At 32.1% G+C, this 23801-nt stretch overlaps 1 protein-coding gene across 1 annotated transcript in view; it reads left to right on the top strand.

Annotated features, from left to right (window-relative positions):
• CDC14B (cell division cycle 14B) overlaps positions 1-23801 on the top strand; it is a 96571-nt gene that overhangs the window by 37570 nt on the left and 35200 nt on the right. Inside the window, exon 6 of the mRNA XM_074281682.1 lies at positions 18835-18911. Within this exon, the coding sequence (XP_074137783.1) occupies positions 18835-18911 (77 nt within the window). The remainder of the gene's footprint in view (positions 1-18834; positions 18912-23801) is intronic.

Below are 23801 nucleotides of genomic sequence, written 5' to 3'. Positions count from 1 at the left end.
TTTTTTAAAGTATTGTTTAGAGTTGCACAGTTATCTAGAATTGCAATCTCAAGTGAACAGTGATAAATGATATAATATAAGGAAATGAAGACATATATTTGGGAAAGCCTCATTTTTCTGTTCTTGATTTTTCTATCTTGTTTCACAAGTCAAGTTATCTACTGTTACAATTCTTTTCTGGGTTGGGCCTGCTGATAAAGAGGAAAAATTAATAGGCACTTGCATTTCCTTAGAGATGGATTTAAAAAAAATACCAATAGGATGTCATGGAAACTTGAGTTTTTGTAATAAATGTTAGCCTATATATAACAGGGAAGAAATGTTTAAAGAAATGTTTAAATAATTTGAAACAAATACTTTATTTCCTCTGAGAAAACAGCATTCCTTCCTAATAATTATTATGTATTATTATCTAAGTTTTGCTATTTATTGATGTAATTTTCTCTTTGGAGAACAATTCTAAGAAAGAGGCTTAAAAATGTATGGCCCTATAAAATAAATATTTTGCTCTTATTTCCATTGCTGTTTAACAGAAAATCATTATTACTGTTGCATGAAAATATTCTGCCTAGGCCCTCCCCAGTTGGATACCTGATTTCTCAACATCCTGAAAACATATATTACCATGTTGCATTAGTAACAGGATTCTTCTTTCTCAGGTTGTGCTTCCTTCATATTTCTTCTAAGGTCTGTGTTCTTTGCTTGGTTTAAAATATTTTTCTGAATAGTATTTTATCTTTCTTACCACATGTAAAGATAGGTTTTTTTTTTAATTGGAAGTTTTTTATTTTCAAAACATATGCAAAGATAATTTTTTCAATATTGACCTTTAAAAAACCTTGTGTTCTTTCTCTCCACCCTCTCCCCTGGATGGCATGTAATCCAATATAATGTGGTAAAAATATGTTAAATCTTAAGTAGGTATGCAAAGTTATACAATTTCTTGCTGCACAAGAAAAATCTGATGAAAAATTTTAAAAAAAGAAAAAGAAAATAAAATTTAAGCAAACAAAAAGAGTGAAAATGCTATGTTGTAATCCTGTAATCCACATTCAGTTCCCACAGTGCTCTCTCTGGGTGTAGATGGCTCTCATCATCACAAGATCATTGGATAGACCTGAATCAAAAGATAGTTTTCAACATTCACTTTTGTAAGACTTTGTGTTGCAATTCTTTTCTTTCTTTCCTTTACCTCTCCCCTCTGTAAGACAGCAAGCAATCTGATCTAAGTTAAATATGTGCAATCCTCTAAAACATTATTATATTTCCATATGTCATATTGTGCAAGAAAAATGAGTTGCTGCTTTAGCCTGATAAATATTTATGTAATTTTTTTTAATGGATTAATTCATTTATTGGTTAGAAATTCTGTTAATTCAGTCACATGCAGTAGATGGTAAGAGTTTGTAATGAGAATATATAATTTGCCATGCAATTAACTGACCAACAGAATAACATTTTCACATTACCCACATTAGCAGATAGTGGGACAAAACAGATCATTCACAATCTCATGATTTCACCTGTGGCTAGCAATAACATAAAAAAGAAAGAAGGGAAAATTTAGTCAAGGAAATGAAGCCCACAAAAAAGATGGTAGGTCAGTGGTCAGATAGACAAATAGATCCATAAAAGAAAGGGCCAAGCAAAGTTAGAGTTCTGAAGCCTTTGTATATAGTTGCATGTGGCAGTATGAAGTAGTGAGTTAAACAGCCAGGCAAAGAACAACTGGGAGAATCCTGTTACTAATGCAACATCATATCCTATTTTAACTGTGATGTTTTTACTCCTGTTTCACCTTAGTGAAAATTAGTTCTAAGTGTGTATAGCCTAGAGATCTGAAGGTGATGGTAACAGGACATTAGCCCACTTAAGTGAAGTGAGCTTGAAAACAAGTTTCAGAAGGCAATTACCTGGTCCAGACATTTCCGAGATAGTTTAGTTGATTGCTATTCTGTTCTGAGTTTATATTCCATTCTTTTCTGGTACTGTCATGGCTGTCTCTGGGTTAAGGTCTTTGTTGTTTTGTTGTTAAGGTTACATTGAGCAATGTAACCTTAGATAAGGAATTTGACCTCTTTGTATCACAATATCTGCTTCTGTAAATTGGAAAAAGTTCCACTAAATTCATGGCTTTAGTTACAAAATAACATAAGGAATAATGCTTTGAAAAAGGTAGAGACTGAATTCAACTGTAAGTTTTTACTTATGGATAAAAATTTGATTGGGTCTTACCATTTTGAAAGAGTTCATTCTCTGCAAATTTAGCAATATTTATGTTAGGACTTTATAGAGTAAATCTGTAGTCTGCTGCTTATCTTTCATGTAGCTAAAATGGATGGAATTCCTTCTATAAAATGTGTCATACTGAACCTTTCCATTAGTCATCTTTCCTCGTGCAGGGTGTGTAAAACATATGCCTGTTTTTTTTCCATTTTTACATGTCTTCAAGTACTTAACATGTTAAACCTCAGAGTGTTTAAAATAAAGCCTAAATTGTAATAAAGTTCTTGACTTGAAAAGAACATTTCCTGACTAGTTGTATGTATTGTGAATATGTATATACATTGCGATTCTTCTTTTGAAAGACAGATTAAGTTAGGTAGTCTAAGTGCTACATCATTTTGCTATCATATACAATAAAAGTTCTCTTACACACACACAATTTTGAAAATTTGTATATAAATCAGGAAATGAGCAGACAAATGTCTAAAGCAATGTGGTTCTTTTATCTCTTGCTTTTCAGAATTTTAAACTCTATAAAATATACTCAAGTGATTTCTTTGAGTTAAGTAACTGTTAATCTGAATTTTGAATGTAACCTTAGTTCTGTCTTAAGTTATTAAGAAGGTCTTTGTGTGAGAGGTTGAAGTTTTCTCTGAGGAAAAAAAAAATTAATCTTATTGTATAAAAGACAAGTCTGTTGTAAAAACTCCATAGGAATAAAATGAGTATAGTAATAATAATTAACCATAATGTTAACAGGTTTTTAATTTCCCTTAGCAAATCTTAGACCATTTTCTGTTCAACCTCCTCCTAAAGTAAGCTTCAGGATTCATTATCATTTTAGTATTTTTAGTAATATCCTGTATTGCCAGATATTGCAAGACATGATTCCAAGATCTCTTCTTAGTCTTTGAATTGGCACTCTTGGTTCCTGAAGTTATTTACTATTTGGTTTTTTAACAGTGTTATTTGACAAGGGTGCAGCATTGCATTGTGAGTTTCCTGTTTGTATGGATTATCAGTCGAATGTTTTAAAAATTCTTTTCTCAAATTTTCCATTTTATTTTTTAAAAATATATTTTTATTTATTTTTCCAACTGTATGCAAAGATAGATTGTAATCTTTTCATCTTTGCAAATCTTCCAAATTTTTCTTTTCAGATTTTTCTTCCTCCTTGTCTTTCACCTCCTCCCATAAACAGTAAGCAACACGATATAGGTTAAACATGTGCAATTCTTCTAAACATATTTCTTTATTTATCATGCTGGAAGAGAAAAATCAGATCAAAGTTGAAAGGGAAAAAAAAAGAGGAAAAAAAGCAAACAGTTTAAAAAAGTGAAAATACTATGCCTTGATTCACATTCAGTCTCCTAGTTCTCTCTCTGGATGTGGATGGCTCTTCCCATCACAAGTTTATTGGAATGGGGCAGTTAGATGGTGTGGTAAATAGAGCACCAGCCTTGAAGTTAGGAAGACCCAAGTTCAAGTTTGACCTTAGACAATTAACACTTCTTAGCTGGTCACTCAACCCTAATTCCATCAAAAAAAAGAAAGAAAGAAAGAAAGAAAGTGAGTCTATTGGAATTGACTTGAATCATCTCATTGTTGAAAAGAGCTACATTCATCAGAATTGATCATCACATAATTTTGTTACCATCTACAGTGTTCTTTTGGTTCTACTCACTTCACTCACATCAGATCATGCAAGTCTTTCCAGACTTTTCTTTGTTTTTCTGAAATCGGTCTGCTTATCATTTCTTATAGAACAGTAATATTCTAATACATTCATATGCCATAAATCAGCATTTCCCAACTGATAGGCATCTATCCATTCAATTTTTAATTCTTGATACTACAAAAAGGGCTGCTACAAACATTTTTGCACATGTGGGTCCTTTTTCCTTTAAAAAAAAAATTCTAGAAAAAACCTTTTAGCTAAAAGCTTATTGATAGGAAAGAAGTATCCAGGATTAAGGAAAATATAGTTTGTATTTTGTCAGAAGAATTTTTAAGGTAGAGATTAAAAAAAAAAAAAAAAACTTCCATTTTTCAATTTACTCATGCAATCATTTAAGAAAAGCATTCATAAGAATTTTATAGGGGAAAGGAATCCTAAATTTTATTTAACAATACATCTTTATTTTATTGATCAGGAGCCTAACAGGGACAAGCGATTTCCTTGTGGCCATGTAATTAATTAAAATGGCGGAAACAATTAAAATGGAGGTCTCCTGATCCCTAATCTATTGCTTTTCCCTAGCATATAGAGCTTAGTTGGTCCGGCTTTCTGGTGGAACTTGATATAGGTTCTCTGATATAGTTATTTGAATAATTCTGGGTAAATTGTTTAACATCTTTCTCCTTCAGTTTCCTTATACATAAAAATCTATTGCTTTATATATATATATATATTTTTTTTTTTTTCTCCAAATAACAGAAATTGCTGTTACATTGTACTCTATCCTTATTCTTTATGAGGTTTCTGTTTGTCTTATAAAGCTTTTTAGAAAGCTTTTGCTTTTTTCCTTCCCACACAATTCATGTAAAGTTCCCATTGCATGGAATGGCTTTATGTATTCTCTAAAACAAGTTTATAAGTCTAACTTGTAAAATTTAATTAAATTACTCTTTGAATATAGTGAATGTGGGAAAGTTTTCTGGTGGACTGTAAATCTTAAAGCATATAAGGCAAATATTAGAAGAGACTCTTTCAGTGTAAAGAGTGTTACAGTTTTCAGAAAGAAGCGACAATTTATTGCTCATCAGAATCTTCATTCTGAAATATGTTTAGTGTAATGAATGTGGGAAAACCTTCTAAGATCAAAGCATAGAATTTTTACCCTTTTTTGTTTGCTTGCTTGTTCTTTTCCTTTTTTCCCCCTTTTGATCTGATTTTTCTTGTGCAGTGGGATGAATATATTTTTAAAAATTGCACATGTTTAACTTATGTAAGATTGTTTACTGTCTTGGAGAGAGGGCAGAGGAAGAGAAGGAGAAAAATTTGAAACACAGGGTTTTCAAAGGTGAATGGAGACTTTTTGTTTATATTTGTTTTTTGTTTTTTTTTTAATTTATATTTTTTTATTCATTTTTCCAAATTATCCCCTTCCTCCCTCCACTCCCTCCCCCCGATGGCAGGTAATCCCATACATTTTACATGTGTTACAATATAACCTAGATACAATATATGTGTATAAATACCATTTTTTTGTTGCACATTAATTATTAGCTTCCGAAGGTATAAGTTTTTGCTTATATTTGTAAAAATAAAATAGTATTATTTTTTTTTTTTAAGAACTGTAAGAGAATTCATACTGACATTGTAATGTAATATGTGGGAATACCTTTGTAGGAATAAGTTTTGTCGCAAATAAGTAATTTTGTCTTTTTGGAGAAATCCTTTGAATATATTATATTTGGAAAAGCCATAAGCTAGAGTCCATACCTTATAGGAAATTGGATAATTCTTACTAAGTAGAATCACTGCAATATAACTCGTAAATTCAATAAATATGGTTTGTCCCTCACAAAAATTTATTAAATTTCCTCCAAATTGGCATTTACTTCTATCCATTGAAATAATGAAATGAATTTTAAGATCTGATTCTTATTAACAAATGCCATTTTCTCTATCTTTCTGTCTGTCTCTTGTGTGTGTTTTTATGTCTCTCATTATTAGGCTTGTTTTGTTTCCAATCAGAAACAATAGTTATGTCAGGGAATAAGCCAAGCTAATCAGTGTCTTTATCTAACCTTTTGTGAATGAAGTTTAATATGTGGTTTAATTGTATTCCTGCTGCTGATCCCAGCTGGTACAGCTGGCAAGAAGCAGGCATTTCAAGTCTGGAGATACATTTTCTTCATTTCTGTTCTATAGCAATAGACTTAAGAAAGCTATAGCTATAGAAATGGTTTTTCTGTAATCATAATTGACATGCAATTTAAGAAATATTTGTTATTTTTGTTAAGAGCTATTCACTGTTAAGTGCTGGGATAACAAGGAGAAAACATTTAAATAGTCTCTGCTCCTCATGGAATTTATTATAAAGTACAGAATAGAATTTGGAGAAGCAAAATTACCAATGTTCTTTTAATTCTCAGATCTGATAGCTTTTCCTCTATCACTCATCCTTCTTAAACTCTATAGCATTTAACTCTGCTGACCATCCTTTCTTCCTGGAACCCCCCCTCTCTGGGTTTTCAAGATACTGCTATTTTGGTTTCCTCCTACATGTTTAAAATCTAAAATATGAATGTCTTGATTTCTTGTAAATGTAGCTTTTATGTCTTAGTTTTCAGCTGACATCTCATGTTTAAGCTTTTCTTTGACAGTATCAAGACTCTAGTATTCTGAATACCCAAGTTTTATGGGAAAACTTCTCTTGTAATCCGATTTTGTTAACAAACTCTTGTCTTGTCCTTTGTTTCTCCATATGGTTTCTTGAACACAAGTACTACTATGAATATTTGAATTGTATATGCAGACTATCTTTTGTTATTTATTTCTTTAGGTTTTAAGATTAATTGTGGAATTTCTGAGTGTAAAGGGTAGTGTGACATTTTAATCATTTTCTCATCTAATACTAAATAAATGCTTTTTACAATAGTTGGACCAGTTCACAGTTATAACCTAATGCATTAGTGTGCTCATATTGCCACAACACCTTCAACAATTAACTATACCTCATTTTCGTCACCTTTACCCATTTATGGTGTGGGTTAGGAGACCTCAAAGTTGTTTTGATTTGCATTTTTATTAATGATTTCCGACAGTATTTCATTTTTGTTAATATACTTTTTGCAAATTGATCATGTTTTTTGAATACTTTTCATTTAATGAATAGTTAGTTCTTAATCATATTTGGGACATTTGTAGATATTATCTATAAATATTCATTATTATCCATATTATTCAAAATAACTTAGTTTGTTTTTCCTAATAAACTGCTTCCCTTTTACTAGTTGTAATGATTTTTCTAATGCAAAAGTCTATTAAGGTCATTTAATCTTTTTTTTTTTTTTTTAATCTTTTGTGATTGCATATGCATCTTCATATTTAAGAATATTCCACTTAGCCATAGTTGTGAAAGGTATGGGGAAAAGAAAAACACTGGATTTGGGAAAGATAATTACAATTCAATTCAGCAATTCAACAAAGATTTATTATGTGCCTATTTTGTACCAAGGACTGTGCCCAACACTGGATATACAAATAAAAAGGAAGACAGTCCCTGCTCTTAAGCAATTTACAATCTAATAGAGAAGAAAGCAAACCAAAGAAGACATAAGTGTATCAGTGGACACCAGATGTAGTACTTGGCAGGGAGACTTATTCTGTAGAGTGAAAACAAAGGAGAATTGCAGAAATAATCTGGAATATTCTCAAATTTCTAAGCCTTCATTAAAAGAATGCTGTGGGAGGAGTTTAATATACTTTGCAGTCCTCCAATTAAAGAGGAGAGGAAGCTGAGGGAGAGGATTCAAGTTTGAGTTAGCAACATGGTGATGAGATATTAAATGTGATGAGCTTCTATTGCAAGGATGTTTTGTTCTTGAATTTGAAACTAGGAAGAGCAGCAAGCAGATGCAGAGTAGAGTGAGCTGAAATTCAAATTTCTGCTCCCCTATAAAGATATTAGTATAGTACTAAAACATTCTAGGAGAGATAATGAAGGCATGAACTAGGTTTATAACTATGAATGGAAAGAAATGGAAAGAAGTGAGATGTTTCATGAAAGTAAAATTTTAGATATTTGGACAGAAGTGTGGAGAATGAAGCCATATATGGAGTAATTAAAACAATATCATTGTCCAAAACAAAAAAGGGCAAAATTGGGAAGTGGGGAGTGTTTTGAAGGAAAAGGTAATGAATTAAATGTTTGGGACATAATGAGTTTGAAATGCCCGTGAAACATCTAGTTCAAGATTATTGGTGATGGGAGATAAGTTTAAAGAAGAAACTGAGGCTAAATATAATTCCTTTTTTGGGGGGAGCCTGAGGAAATTGGGATTAAGTGACTTGCCTAGGGTCACATAGTTAGGAAGTGTTTAAGTGTCTGAGGCCATATTTGAACTCAGGTTCTTCTGACTTCAGGACTGGAGCTTATCAACTGCACCAAGTAGCTGCCATAAATATAATTCTGGGGATCATTTACATAGAGATAAACTCACTGTAGAAAGAGAAGAGAATGGACCCCTAGCTCTTAAGTATACACAAAAAGTAAAAGTGGGATTTTCTATGATATCCAGCAAAGGAAATTGAGAGAGTGGTCAAATAGGTAGGAAGAAAGCCTTGAAAGAGCAGCTGTTATGAAAATCTAGGAAGAAGAGAATGTAAGAGGGAAACGAAGTCAAATGTACAGGGAGATCAAGAATGAAAACGAAAAAGGCCAATTGAATTTGGCAATTGAAATGATTCAGAACTTTAGCGAGAGCTGTTTCATCAGAATATATGGACCAAAGCCAAATTGCCCTATAATTCAAATACAAATTCAAAAGAAACCAGAAGATAAAAAGCATAGTATGGAGTATTGGAATGATGATGCATCACTCAAAGAACAAAAACCACATGACTGATGAAGGCAGAATATTTGACTGCCTCCCTGAAAGGTGGAGTTAGATAATTAGGTTTTATAAGTAGAACCCAGAGAAGGGTGCAAAGGACATTGCTTTCATCCTCTGGTTTGTGTACTTTAATACCTTTTAAAAATTTTTTTTGAATTTAAGTTTTATTGATCTTTAAAAATCCATAAATGCTTCACAAGAGCTGCACTCCACCCCTAAAAAAAACAAACAAATCCCAGAACTTTCCATTATTTACCAAAAATGTTCTTCTGGATCATCATCTTCCAGGATGGTCAGAACACATGGAAACAAAGGCAGAAGAGACTTTTGAGGGGTCTGGTGTAAGTCAAGCCAAAGACCTGAAATGTCCATACATTAATGATACTGCTTTTAACTCAGAGAAGAAGGAAAGGGAGAAAGGTGGAGAGAAGAGATTGAGAAAGAGAAAAAGAGACAGAAAAAGAGGGGGAGAGAAGAGAAGAGTTGGTTTTTAACAAAACCAACCAACACAGTGACCTAATCCAATTTGTATGTGTGTGTACCAGTCTTTTGCCACTTATCATCCAACCTCTTCATTCTGCTTGCTTGGGAATATTTTTCATTCTTTTTGGAACTTTTCTACTTTTGCAAAGCACATTTTGATTCTTTTTGAGAAGCTGTAGAGAGGTTTTTAAAGTTCTTTATCATTCTATAGCAGGAAGGTCAAGCTACACACTGCCATTATAAATTGAACCTAGAAGAACCATAAGTCGTTCATATTTGCTAAAACTGTTTTCCTCACTTCTTCATGACTCCTGCTCCTAAATTACATTGATAACTACCCAAGTGGTTTTGTAATATTATCATATTCTTTTTATCACTTTTCCTCTTCATTAAGCTGCAGTTACTTGTCCTTTATCCTCAAATTTCTTCTTTTTTCCTAATTTCATATTGTATATTTATCATGTGTATTGTTGTTGATGTTATTGAGTCATTTCAGTCATCTTCAACTTTGTGACCCTATTGGGAGTTTTCTTGGCAAAGATAATGGAGTGGTTTATTATTTCCTTCTCCAGCTCATATTGCAAGTGAGGAAATTGAGGCAAACAGTAAGACACAACTGAACAACACTCCGACCCATTTATTAGACAGCTTGATATGATTCAAAAAAGTATGTGTAATACAGAGTAAATCATTTAGCCTATCTGAATAATTTGTAAAATATAGGGAGTTATGTAAGAAAATTTCATTGGCAAATTTTTTTATTTTTTTTTTTTGGTTGAGACAATTGGGGTTAAGTGACTTGCCTAGGGTCAAACAGCTAGGAAGTATTAAGTGCCTGAGACCAAATTTCAACTCAAATCCTCTTGACTTCAGGGCTGGTGCTCTATCCATTGCACCACCCTAGCTTTTTATTTTTCAAAATACATCTGAAGATGGTTTTCAAACCTTGTGTTCCAAATTTTTTCCCCTCCTTCCCCAATTCCCCTTTCCCTTAGACAGCAAGTAATCCAATATAGGTTAAGTATGTGTAATTCTTCTAAACATATTTTCACATTTGTCATGTGGTACAAGAAAAATCAGATCAAAAGTGGAAATAAGTGAGAAGGAAAAAAAACACCAAGCAAGTCAACAGTAACAACAAAAATGTGAAAATAACTATGTTGTCATCCATATTCAGTCTCCATAGTTCTCTCTGTGGATGCAAATGACTCTCCCTATGTACATGTGTTTGCATTTTGTCTCCCCATTTGAATGTCATCTCCTGGAGACCAGGGGATGTGTTTTTGGCTTTCTATGTATCTCAGCTCTTAGCATAGTACCTGGTATATAAGTGGTTAATAAATGCTTGTTGACTGGCTAATATATGTAAGAATATTTTTGTAATCAATTTTTGTAAACATTTTTGTGTACCTTATTTATGAACACAGTACCTTATATTTACTTCAAAAGATTTATGTTTTTTGGTTTTTTTTCCCCTGAGGCTGGAGTTAAGTGACTTGCCCAGGGTCACACAGCTAGGAAATGTTAAGTGTCTGAGAGCAGATTTGAACTCGGGTCCTCCTGAATTCAGGGCTGGTGCTCTACCTACTGTGCCACTTAGCTGCCCCAAGATTTATGTTTTCACGAATGTCTCTCATCACTGTTACAAATTACCATTCCTCAGTGCCTTATAAGATAGGTTCTCTTCATGTGTTGTTGAGCCACCTATTCTATTGATGAGTTTCCTTGAAGTTAATTTAGCTACTTATCCATTGATCAATGTGTACATTTATCCCATGGCCTCTATTTGAAACCTTTCCAGAATGGCAGAACTTGATGAAGTTTACTTCCCACTTCCCTGGCCTTTGACAGATATGGGGCACTTCCATGGTACAAGTAAGCATGAGAAATGGCCAAACCAAATAGAATTGAAGAGGAAGGATTTTGGCCTGCTTCCTACTCTTTTGTGACAATTCAGTCCAAGACCACTTCTCTCTACCCTTTCCTGCTGTGAAATTTCCATCCCTTCTCCCATCCATTTCTATTCTATTATTGACTTTAACATGGCTTATTTTCCTTCAGTCATCATTAGTGATTTACCACCCATCTAAAACATTAGTTTCATAATTATTCTCTTCCGGACTTGGATTCTGTATTAGCCAATTTTCCCCCATAGCCACACCCTGCCCTTGGTGATCACAAAGATAGTTTCTGTTTCCTTAATCTCAAATTTAGTCTCACTTGACCATTGCTATTACTCTCCGTCTGCTCCTCCTTCCTTTCTGAACTAGTTTGACTCCTCTCTCTTCACTCAGTCTTCATTACTTCCCGTTTGACTATACTTTGACTCATGTTACCATTTCAGTACCGCTACCAGTGACATTCTAGATTGAATGCCAGTCTTCAAGCCTGAGTCATCTACGAGTTTCTGTGTTTTTGCTCCTAGCTACACAACTGAAATATCTTTACAGCAAAACAAAGTATTGCACAAAATTACCCAAGCAGGCCCAAGTCCTAGCCATGCAGTTTTCTTTTTCACTTTCTCTCTAAAGTTTAGTACATTGCCCACAAAAAATGTGTCCCAAATCTTCTTTTTAGTCCTCCCTAATTGTACTAACTGTAACTTGTACTCTCCCAAATGACTTAACCCTCCTTCTTTATTGAGAAAGAGAAAATAAGCCCTTGTCTCTCCTCCCCCTGTTTAATGAATGGTGGTTAAGTTTTTGCCTATTGCAGCTTGGTGGTTCATCATCTTACCAAGTTTGAAATTGACAACATCCTCTGAGACAATTTACATTTTAATTTTTAAAATTCTTTTCCTTTGTTCACTTTGCTTTTTAAAATAAGATTTATCAATAGGTTTTGCAAGGGTGAATGTTGAAAACTATTTTTGCATATATATTGAACATTTAAAACTTGAAATAATAAAGTGTGAAAAAACAAATCTTATAAAAATATTTTTAAAAATATATATGTTAAAATAGTTTTTCTACATTTACTTTTGTAAATCATTTTTTGTTCCAAATTTTTCTCCTTTCCTTTACTCCCCAAGACAGCATTGCTTAACCTCTCTTACCTAAGATGGTTCACAATGATTCTCTCATTCTTGCCCTTAGTTTCACAGAATTTTCTTAATTCCTTTTAAACTTGAAAATAAGTGGTCTTTCTATTTCTGAACTAGTTCTTCCTTTATACTTCTGTAATGCTTTGTCACTCTGTTACAATAATTGTAATGTTGAATCTCAGTGATAAAAGTCCTCATTGTTAAAGCTCACAACCTTCAGTTTATATTCAACTTCTTGGTTTTTATAGCTTATTATCCTAACACTTCTTCTTTTAAAGCTCTTCCCTCTTAGTCTCTGTGATGAGAAAGATTTTTGTTCTCTTCCCTCTGTGGCTATTCTTATTCTTTTATTTTCTCTTTCCATTCTTTATAATAGCTAATAATAGCATTTATATTACCTTTTAAGGTTTGTAAGGAGCTTTACACACATTATTTCATTTTTGTCATCATGCCAACCTAGGAATCAAGTACTATTACTGTCCTCTTATTATAAATGAGGCAACTGAGACAAAAAGACGTTTTTTTTTTTTTTTTTTTGTTTTGTTTTTTTATATATTTTTATTATTATTATATATATATATATTTTATAATATTATCCCTTGTATTCATTTTTCCAAATTACCCCCCCTCCCTCTATTCCCTCCCCCCGACGACAGGCAATACCATACATTTTACATGTGTTACAATATAGTCTAAGTACAATACATGTGTGTGAGTATCATTTTCTTGTTGCACAATAAACATTAGAATCCGAAGGTACATGCAACCTGGGCAGACAGATATTAGTGCTAACAATTTTCATTCCCCTCCCAGTGTTTCTTCTCTGGATGTAGCTACCTCTGTCCATCATTGATCAACTGGAAGTGAGTTGGATCTTCTTTATGTTGAAGATTTCCACTTCCATCAGAATACATCCTCATACAGTATTGTTGTTGAAGTATACAGTGATCTTCTGGTTCTGCTCATTTCACTCAGCATCAGTTGATTTAGGTCTCTCCAACCCTCTCTGTATTCCTCCTGCTGGTCATTTCTTACCGAGCAATAATATTCCATAACTTTCATATACCACAATTTACCCAACCATTCTCCAACTGATGGACATCCATTCATCTTCCAGTTTCTAGCTACAACAAAAAGAGCTGCCACAAACATTTTGGCACATACAGGTCCCTTTCCACTCTTTAGTATTTCTTTGGGATATAATCCCAGTAGTAGCGCTGCTGGGTCAAAGGGTATGCACAGTTTGATAACTTTTTGGGCATAATTCCAGATTGCTCTCCAGAATGGCTGGATTCTTTCACAACTCCACCAGCAATGTATTAGTGTCCCAATTTCCCCACATCCCCTCCAACATTTGTCATTATTTGTTCCTGTCATCTTAGCCAATCTGACAGGTGTGTAGTGGTATCTCAGAGTTGTCTTAATTTGCATTTCTCTGATCAGTAGTGATTTGGAACACTCTTTCATGTGAGTGGATATAGTTTCAATTTCTTCCTCTGAGAATTGTCTGTTCATATCCTTTGACCATTTATCAATTGGAGAATGGTTCGGTTTCTTATAAATTATGGTCAGTTCTCTATATATTTTGGAAATGAGACCGACAAAAAGACGTTTAAAAAAAAGGTCGCAGCTAGTACCTGCTACAGTTTCATCTCTTGTCTTCCAGATACTCAGTACAACACTATCAACTACGCCATCTAGCTGTGGTTCTTTGACAATATATTCTTCAGGATTTGTATTTCTCTAATCCATTCTTACTTGTTCTAAACCTCTAGCTAATATTTATCTATTACACCCATCTTATATTTCTTATGAAATTTTCATCTGAGATGGTATCTTAACAACCTCAAACTCATGCTGACATATTTCAAGGTTGCAAGATTTTATTAATGTGGATAACCCTCTCCATTGATGCAAAATATATGCAAATTCAACTTCAAACTCTATGTATTTTTATGATTTTTAAAAAAATATTTGTTGAGCAGATAATTCTACAAATATACCTAGTTGGAATTTTAAGTAGAGAGGCTTCTCTGGTAATTAACATAAAGACCACCACTGGGCCACCCTTACTCATCTGAAATCTTTTGGTATAATTTCTACAGATGCTTGACATCTGCTGAAGCTTATAGACCCCTTTTAGAACAAAATAATATAATAGGGTTACAAAGGAAAGGTTTATATTAAAATATAATTATCAAATATACTTATGTGTAATTATGTATGCATACATATATTTTATATGTGAGTACATATATATTATATATACATAATACATGCTAGTACACATATGTTTATATGAAACTTGTATTATATATTAGGGTTTTTAAAGTGTAGCCAATGCCTTTAACAAAAGCTTTTTAGCCTTTAAGAGCCCAAGTTCATACTAAAAACTAAGTGTTATAGTGGAAAGAGTGGATTCATCTTCAAATTCACGATCTCTCTAAGCCTGGAAATTGAGGTGTCCTTACCTGAAAAATGATTGGATTGGAGTAAATGACCATATCACCCTGCTTTCTACCCCCTTCTCCCTTCCCTATGCCACAGCTTAAAAATTTGAGTATGAATTTTGAATTTTTAAATTATGAACCATTTAGATAGCTGCCTCTCAGTTTTAATTTTAGCATAGTCTTGCAAAACATCAGGGATTGGGATGAAACCATCTTAAAAGTCCCTACTATCCATTTTAGGTTTTTTGTGCTTGTCCTAAATGAAACAATATGTTCAGATTTCTACAAACTTAAATTATCTATAAGTGTAAGTAAGATTTTTGCAGTGATTCTCAATAAAAGTGTTGAGCATCCATGATGTGCAAAGCACTAGACAACCTCTATACATTGAAGGGTCCACTCATGTAAGAGTGGAGACTACTTTAAATCACTGGATGTAGTCTTCACCTGCACTATTAGCTCTATTGGAAAACATTATGGTTGTTCGTAGTAAGGAGGAAGGAAAAAAAATCAACTTCTTGGAGTCAAGTCATTTCCCTCAAAGGCTGGATTTTTTTCCCTGACTGCTGGCTCTTCCCTGGACTATAGAATTAGCCAGGTTGTTTTCTTAAAAAAAGACCACTGATCAATGGCAGTTGTTTCTTCTAGTTTAATCAAGACACACTTTCCCAATTAGGTATCCTGAGGGGATACAGGAAATTGGCAAGTTTTTATACTTAATAACTCTATTCTAAAGCAACACCTTATATATTCTTATCACCTTGATCTGTTAGAACTGAACCTTTATCTTCTAGTCTTCTTGCTTGAGTAGAAAGTCTGCTATAAAATGAATAACATTCTCAACATTTAACATTTGATCCCACCCCTCAGGCAACTTTACCCCTCTCATTCTCTTTATTCCTGAAACTCCTCCTTTAAGAGAAATCTAGCAAGGGAACCAAAGTATTTTGTGGTAAAAAGCAATTAATTTTACCAATATGTCTGAGAAATTTAGATAGAAAAATAATTCTAAGTAGAATATTTTTATATTTACAAACCATTATGTGACAATTCATATAGAACTAGCTTAATTTTTTGCTCCCTCTTTGTCTTGGAGGGGAAATTTGAGCTATTGGGGCTTTTGAGTACATTATAATTACTCTTAGGAGAATAGTGTATACTTTGATTTACAATTGGCTAATTCTATTTTCATAATACATGTTTTGCCTTTGCCTACTGTTGTCAAAAGACAATGATAAGGATGATGTGTCACCACTTGATTTAGAAGTAGAGGTCACGCTCCAGTCCACACATATATATATATACATATACATACATTTAATGAACTAAAATATATTGTGGGAAATTGAGATCTTTATCTCTAAAATGTGTGGGCTAGAGTAGTTGCCCTTGTGATTTCTCCCTCCTTAAAAACCTTTTTAAGGTTATCTTTGGTTATGTACATAAATGACTATAATTGACCTTAGAATATTGATATATGTAGGGAAAAGTTCCAAAAGAATGAATCCTATTTTAAAAATATGTTTTGTCTTTGCCTACTGTTGTTAGGATACAAAAGATAATCCTCTGAAGGATGGTGTATTGATTTAGATTTAGAAGTAAATATAGAATTCAGTCCAGATATTATTAAATGCTAGTTGCTGGGTTTTTTTTTTTGTTTTGTTTTGTTTTGTTTTAATGAACTAAGATATATTTTGGAAATTTTAAGGTCTTTATCTGTAAAATGAGTGGATTAGAGTAGATGCTCATGTCATCCTCCTGTTCCAAAACCTGTTCATCATCAAGTAAAAGAAAAGACATGTACATAAATGACTGTAATTCACCTTAGAATGTCATATTATGGAAGAGATCCAAAAGAGTGATATAAAGTACAGACTAAGGAGATACTTCATGAAGGTGACATGTGAGCTGGATTTTGAGGGTTGCAACAAAAGATTGCAGTGAAAGGTCAGAATCTCTCCAAGATATCAGAGACTAGACTCTATGAGCATGACAAAGATAAAGAATGCTAGCAAATATTAACTGGAATAATATCAGGTTAGCTTAGAAATGCTGATTGAAATTCTGTTGTTTAAAGCCAGTAGGTAAAAGACCTGGAAACCTGAGGTAACAGATTTCCCACATCTGTTTATGTTGAACCTCAGAATTATATATAGTGTTTGCTTTTAAATGAGCTTTGATTAATTTAAAAAAAAAAAATCTTTTAAATATTTCGAAAAGAAGACAATTGTTTATAACATTTTTGCCAATGTGGTAAAACTTTTTTTTTTTTTTTTTTTTTTTTTTTTTTATCATTACACTGAATTCACAATTTATGATAATTTGGGGCTTGATAAACAATTTCTTGATGTAGGGAAGATTCCAGAGAGCATTTGAAAATATTTGAAAGTAAATTTGTTTTCTTGACTATGTGTATTTGAATTTTTTGGTTGTATTCAGTGTCATTTCACAAGAAAAGAGAGGCAACCACAGCTTAGTCTGGTCCTTCTGATTAATTACAACTCATAGCTCAAATCAGGACATCTCTCAGACCAGGCTCTGTTAATCTACTTCATGTTTCTGTATATATAGGTAAGTCTTTTCTAATAATGGGCAATAATAAAAGGGGATTACTTCTAAGGGAGCAATTACCCATGATGCAATAGGAAGATTCTAGGAGAGATTAGATGAAATTTGATGCTATATGATTTTAAAATAACATCATTAAGGCAAAGTTATATGAATGAATAATATAAAAGCTTGCATGATATCTGCTTCTCGCAAAGCTTAGTTTTAAGCACTGGAAATAGTATAGAAAAGAAGGCCCTGTTTTCAAGGAGCTGACCTTCTAATAGGTAGGCAAGATTGTTCCATGGTCCTTAGTGCAAAGCAGATAGGAATGCCTCTTTAATTTTATCTGCGCTTATAAAATTATATCCTTTCCCAATGTTGAAACTAAGGACTTTCATTGCAAGAACTTTTTTTGTTTTTCTTGAAATGTTCGTATGCTTAAAAGTAATAAAAATGTCTTTTAAAATGTTTGCTATTCTTCCTTTTTGCTAACCTAAATTGCATTAAAATTTTTTTTATAGATTAATCTGTGAAATAGAGATGGTTTTATTGGGATTACATGGTTTTCCTGCAAACATTATTTATGTCAATAGTGACAAATGTGTATCTTCTTTTTGTTTTGTTTTGTTTTGTTTTGTTTTTGTTTTGTTTTTTAACAAATTGCAAATATTTTCAATCTTAATTCACAGCCTAGGAACTTGGCAGTTTTGGTTTTAGATTTAGTGCACTGGCATCTGTTTTGTAGTTCTTTTTTTTTTTTTTTTTTCTTTACCAGAATAATTAATTAATTAAAACATTTTTCTGAGCTATGGACAATTGTCAGGATTGGAATAATCTTATGGTGAAAGGTTTTATAATTTTGACAATGTTTCTCTGTGTGTTTTGTTTTGTTTTGTTTTTTAATGTGGATTTCCATGTCTGATGTCCAAATTTTCAGGTTTAAATTGAAGAAAGTTTTGCCCATAGGCTATTGTGCTTTTTCTTCTTTCTTTGGTTAAATGTGTATTCTTAAATTTGATTTCCATCTAAATTGCTTTGTCTTTTAAAACTTATTAATGCAGATGATTCTTAGCTCATCACATCTAAGTTGGGGCTGAAGCATTTATAAAAGTATGCTGAATAAAATTAATTTAGTCAATGTTAATGAGGTTTGTTATTGTTTATATTTACATCACAGTATTCTTGGATTTATCACAGTGTTTTAGGTGGGGGAAATAGTTCTGTTTTATTGACTATCTTTTTAGTCACAACCTTGGGAGTTACCAGTTCTTAAAATCCACTAGGAAATCTTGATAAATACAGGTGTAATGTATGTATTTCATGGAAAAATAAACATTAACTGTTAACAGTTCAAAGTGTTTGTATCTCTACTTCATACTTAAGCAGCAATTTGTAGAAAATAGAACAATAATTTTAGCTAGTTCTTATCTGAATTATCAATTATAAATAGATAACTAGTTCTTCTTAGTCATATAATTTATGAGTAAATTGCATTGTTTCTCACCCTTTTAAACCTAGATAATATATTTGGAGAAATCTCCAGAAGATACCTACAGGATGCTATTGGTTGGAAATATATCCTATGTTCCTTTCAGGTGAGTATCAGAATTTTTGTAATCATTAATCACTTTCATTTTTAAATAATGTTCATTTCTATATATATACTTCTTTTCCATCTTTCTCTTGAATATGTTTTTCATTATAACAAATTTAAAAATGTAAGTGAAATCAGCCATCCATCTAAAAGTATTTACAGTATTTCACATCCATTTCCACCACTTTTCCAAGAAAGATATTTTGCTTCATCTCTGCTACAGAACTAACATTAATTACAAATTACAAATGTGAAAACTTGAATATTGAATCAGGCCCTTTCATAGATCTTGTTTTTGTCCTTCATAGCATGTGAAAACACTGTGAAGTTTGTTTTTAAGGGAGGAGTTGGTAAATATGCACAGAGGTGTGTTGTTTGATGAAAACATGCAAAAAGCAACCAGTAACTGGAAAGAAACTGAGCTATTGTGTATACAGTACTGATGATTGAAAACAAGATAGAAATTTAATTTTTGTGTTAATATTATATATGGTGACCTTTGTTGACAAAAACTGCTCTCTGAACATAGACAGGTGGTTTTCAATTTATGTGTACAATGGTGAAGAAGCAGGGGAAGGAGTTGGGTAGTGTATAGTGCTAACTTATTGAATATTGCTGTAAAAACACTTAAAAGCATATTTTCTATGCATGGTATATGAGTAATATCTTTCTTAGATAGAAATAACATTAGTTTCAAGTTCAAAGAAGTCATTATAAAATTAAGCAGAAATATTTAATAATATAATGTGCAGCCTTTATAGAAAGCTAATTAAAAAAACCCCATCCTTTCTAATGTGTTTATTGGCATACTTTAGCGTGTTAGTTTGAAAAAAATGCCCGATTAATATCTTAGCTAGTTGGTAAAATACTTGTGCAAAACAATCATTTCATATAGATAAAAGTGCTTCTGAAAATATCATGTATAAATTGCTATTCTCATAGTTATCATTCTTCTCTCCCTCTTTGAAGCATCAAGATGATGTTGAATTCTTAAAGAGGATACCCATAAAGTATCACCTCTAGAATAGAAATTTTTTTTTTTTAATTCATTAATACTTTTCTAATTCTAAATGTCTGAGGCTAGATTTGAATTCATATCCTCCTGACTTCAGGTCTAATGTTCTATCTACTGAATCTCACTGCCCCTAGAATAGAAGTTCTTAAACTGAAATTCAAAGACTTAACCAAGGAGTCCTTGTATAGATTTCAGAGTTTCCAGAACTTGGATAAGAAAATATATTTTTTTTCATTTTCACTAACTTCTAATTGATATTTAGCATATTTGGAAACTTTTTGAATAGTGACCCTGTAACAGTGTATCTGCCCCCCAAGAAACCTTACAAAGACTTAAAACTATCCTGACTATAATTTAGTGAATTTGGGGCCATTATAAGGAAATCTGGTTTTTTTGGAGTGGATCTTTATAACATTTATAGACATGAACCTCCAAATCTGTAGGAATTGGAGATAGAGTGGCACACAATACCTTACTGGCCAGTATTAAATGATCAAATCAGCAGAAATTATTTAAATTTGGAACAAAAAAAGGAAAATATCATGGATTATAAAGTCAGAGTTGGAAGAGATGATAGGGAGGGTCAGACTTCAGTGATGCATTATTTGTACAAAGATTAACTCTCTTCCTCTTCCTTCCTATATTGCAAAAAATATACAGGCTGTTGGATAATGTCATTTAGGAGGGAGGCTGTTGCCCAAACAAGAACCAGAAAAGTGTTATATTCATCAGCAAGAATTTGCAATCCAATAAATGAATACCTGTGCTGTTGTTGTACTTTTTTCTCCTCTTTGCAATGTTATTTATGGTGATAGGTTTCATGAGGAACATCTATGGATCCTGGAAAGTGAACAAATTTGTGATTTGCTTAAGGTCTATAAAACACAGTTGAAAATAGGAAAAAGATTTGGGGATTGACAGTTAGAATAAATAATGAAAACCAAGTAAATAAAAAAGGAATTAATTTGGCACAGAGTAAGAAAATCATGTCTTGCCTCTAAGAATGTCCTCGCAGAACTGCCTGTACAAGCATTATACTCAATAAAATAATTATTTATTAAATTTATTTTTTAAAAAATCAGTTTTGCCAGATATTTTGCATCTTTTGTAACAATCACCAAGAAAATAGTTTCTCTAAAGTACAATATAATAAAATTTTAATTAGTTTGAATTAATTGGAAGGAGGGTCCGTCTGATTGAATGAAAAATCTAAATGGAAAACTTTTATTAAAAAATTACATTATTTCTTTTAAGTACTTGTCCTAAATCTAGCAAACTTTTCAAAATTAGAGATTCTGATAGGTCTTTGAAGAATGGATTTGTTATTTGCAGATAAGAGCTTCCATTTATATATTCTTTTATATTACTGTTCCCACTCTACTGCTATTAGAGAATGGAACTTTCCATTTAAGTGAACTTTTTTCAATAACTTAATTTGGCCCATATATAAAGAATCAATTTAAAAAGATCAGTGTTGGTAGATTGAAAATATTTTCTTGTATTGATAAATAGCAAAGCATACATAATATAATTTAACCTTTTTCTTAATATTTAACAGTGACCCTGAGATGAATTAAATGATCTCTAAACTCCTTTCTAGTTCTAATATTTTATAAATTTTAAAAAACTTAACTTATGATTTAATTGTTACAGATACTTTCCATGGAGGAAATTCCCCCCAACCAGGGCACATTTATAATGATTTTTTTATACTGTGCTATAATACAAGGCAGTTATGTATTGTAGTGGATAAGAGTGTAAAGCCTTGAAAGACTGCTTTTCCTGAGTTCAGATCTTGCCTTAGACACTGTGACCATGGACATCTCACTTAATCCTGTTTACCTCAGTTTCCTCATATGTAAAATGACCTAGGGAAGAAAGGGGACCACAACTCTGAATTGACTGAAAAACAACTGAACAAACATACAGTGATAATCTCAAAAGACCCATTATGGTTATTTGCTTTAGGGTAGATAGTCTCTACTGTAAGTTGGTATTTCTAAACTTTTAATGATATATCCCATCTTCCAATCATTTCTTCCCAGTTTATTAAATGTGTAAGATTAGAGGGGGATTTAGATTATACTATAAAATTAATCTTATAGAATATATAGACTCAAGTCATAAAGTACATGCACCCTGTGGTTCTAGTTTCCTCTTGAGATTCCTTCCAGAATACATTCCAGATGGTTGTGAAAGTATGAAACACATAAACTGGTTTAAGTCTCACAACAGCTGTCAAGCTAGGAACTACAGATTTTATTAATTCCATTTTATAAATAAGAAAATGCAGGCTCAGAAGGATTTAAAAAGTGATTTATCCAGAATCACACAAGTAAAATATCTCAGTGGTGGAATTTGACTTTCCACTGTATTAATGTTATACTCTATATAGCAATACTGCTTCAGATAAAATGGGGAGTATTGCAAGTATAGATTAGAATTCTTCTAAGGTAGGTAGTATCTTCAAAATAATTTGCTTTTTGAGTCTTTTTTTTTTAATCTACTTTTTTTACCCTAATAAAATTAATAGGTCTAAGTTAAATTAGCTGTGATTAAATTTAAAGGTTTAGTAATCCTTATTCATAGAGAATATGAAGATAAAATTTGGTCTAGTGCAAGCCAAATTATCACAAATTCTAAATTAGGGGGTAGCTAGATGGTGCAATTGATAGAGCACCAGCCCTGAATAGGAGGACCTGAATTCAAATCTGGCCTCAGACACTTACCACTTCCTAGCTGTGTGGCCCTGGGCCAGTCATTTAACTCCAGTTGCCGCAGCAAAAACTAAAGTAGTCAAATTCAACCGAAGGAGGTTTTATTGTATTTTCACTTAAGAATGTCTTTATGGAGATCATTATGATATTGTAGTTTAGGATTACATTATGATCTGAAAAATAATCACTTTTGTGCTTAGTCTACATGCAAAAACTATTAATAATCCATTTATATGGACAATTCAGAACAAAAGATAATGTCAATGTGCTTTATGTTTGACCTTTGGGAATTCTTAAATATAGACTAAGAAGGATGTTAATTAAGAGAAGAGAGGCAAATGTTACAATAATAACAACATCAAGGGCTCTGTAACAGAATTACATTGGTTAACCATTCTCACCAATAGAATGCTTTTTTTGGTCTAATCCTTGACTGATTTCCATGATTAATCCTGTCATCCCAAACTCCTACAGATGCTGCTAAAACTGGGGTCCATAGATTTCTTTATTTTTCCAAAATATTTTGTATATGTATTTCAATATACTTGGTTTCTCTTATTTTATGCATTTTAAAACATTTTGATAAGGGATCCAAAATGTTTAGTGAGGACCTACAGTTAAACATTAAAAAAATAAAGAACCACGGATTTAGGGAAATCCAGAAGTCTGCTTTCTCAATCAAATTTCAATATATTTATCAATAAATTAGGATCATAGCCTCCATCAATTAATCAACATCCTTTCCTAGTAGTACTTAGTTGTTTTATATTTATATATATATATATACATATATATATATATATATATATATATATATATATATAAAACTTTCTATATTAATATATTGTATTTCTATATTAAAACTTTTCATTTTCTGTTATCAAATATATTAAAATCATAAAATACACCATTTATTGCAGAGGGATATCAATAGTAAAACAAAGACATAGATAATTTGAAGTATTTTTACTTTAACTCACAGCCAATATCATTTCATACCCTCTATTTAATGTTAGCCAACTTCCCTTCTCAACACAGTCTGAAACCATTTGTTTATCTTCAAATTCACTTACAAATTAAAATTCTCTTTTTTAATGTTTCTTCATCTATATCTGAATAGAGAGAAGTACTTCACACAATGGCAGTTATAATTGTAGGT

The sequence above is a fragment of the Sminthopsis crassicaudata genome, chromosome 1, assembly GCF_048593235.1.
Source record: "Sminthopsis crassicaudata isolate SCR6 chromosome 1, ASM4859323v1, whole genome shotgun sequence".
In the NCBI taxonomy this organism is placed as follows: Eukaryota; Metazoa; Chordata; class Mammalia; order Dasyuromorphia; family Dasyuridae; genus Sminthopsis; species Sminthopsis crassicaudata.
Note: the sequence above shows the minus strand (reverse complement) of the source record. Positions and strands in the feature narration are given on the sequence as shown.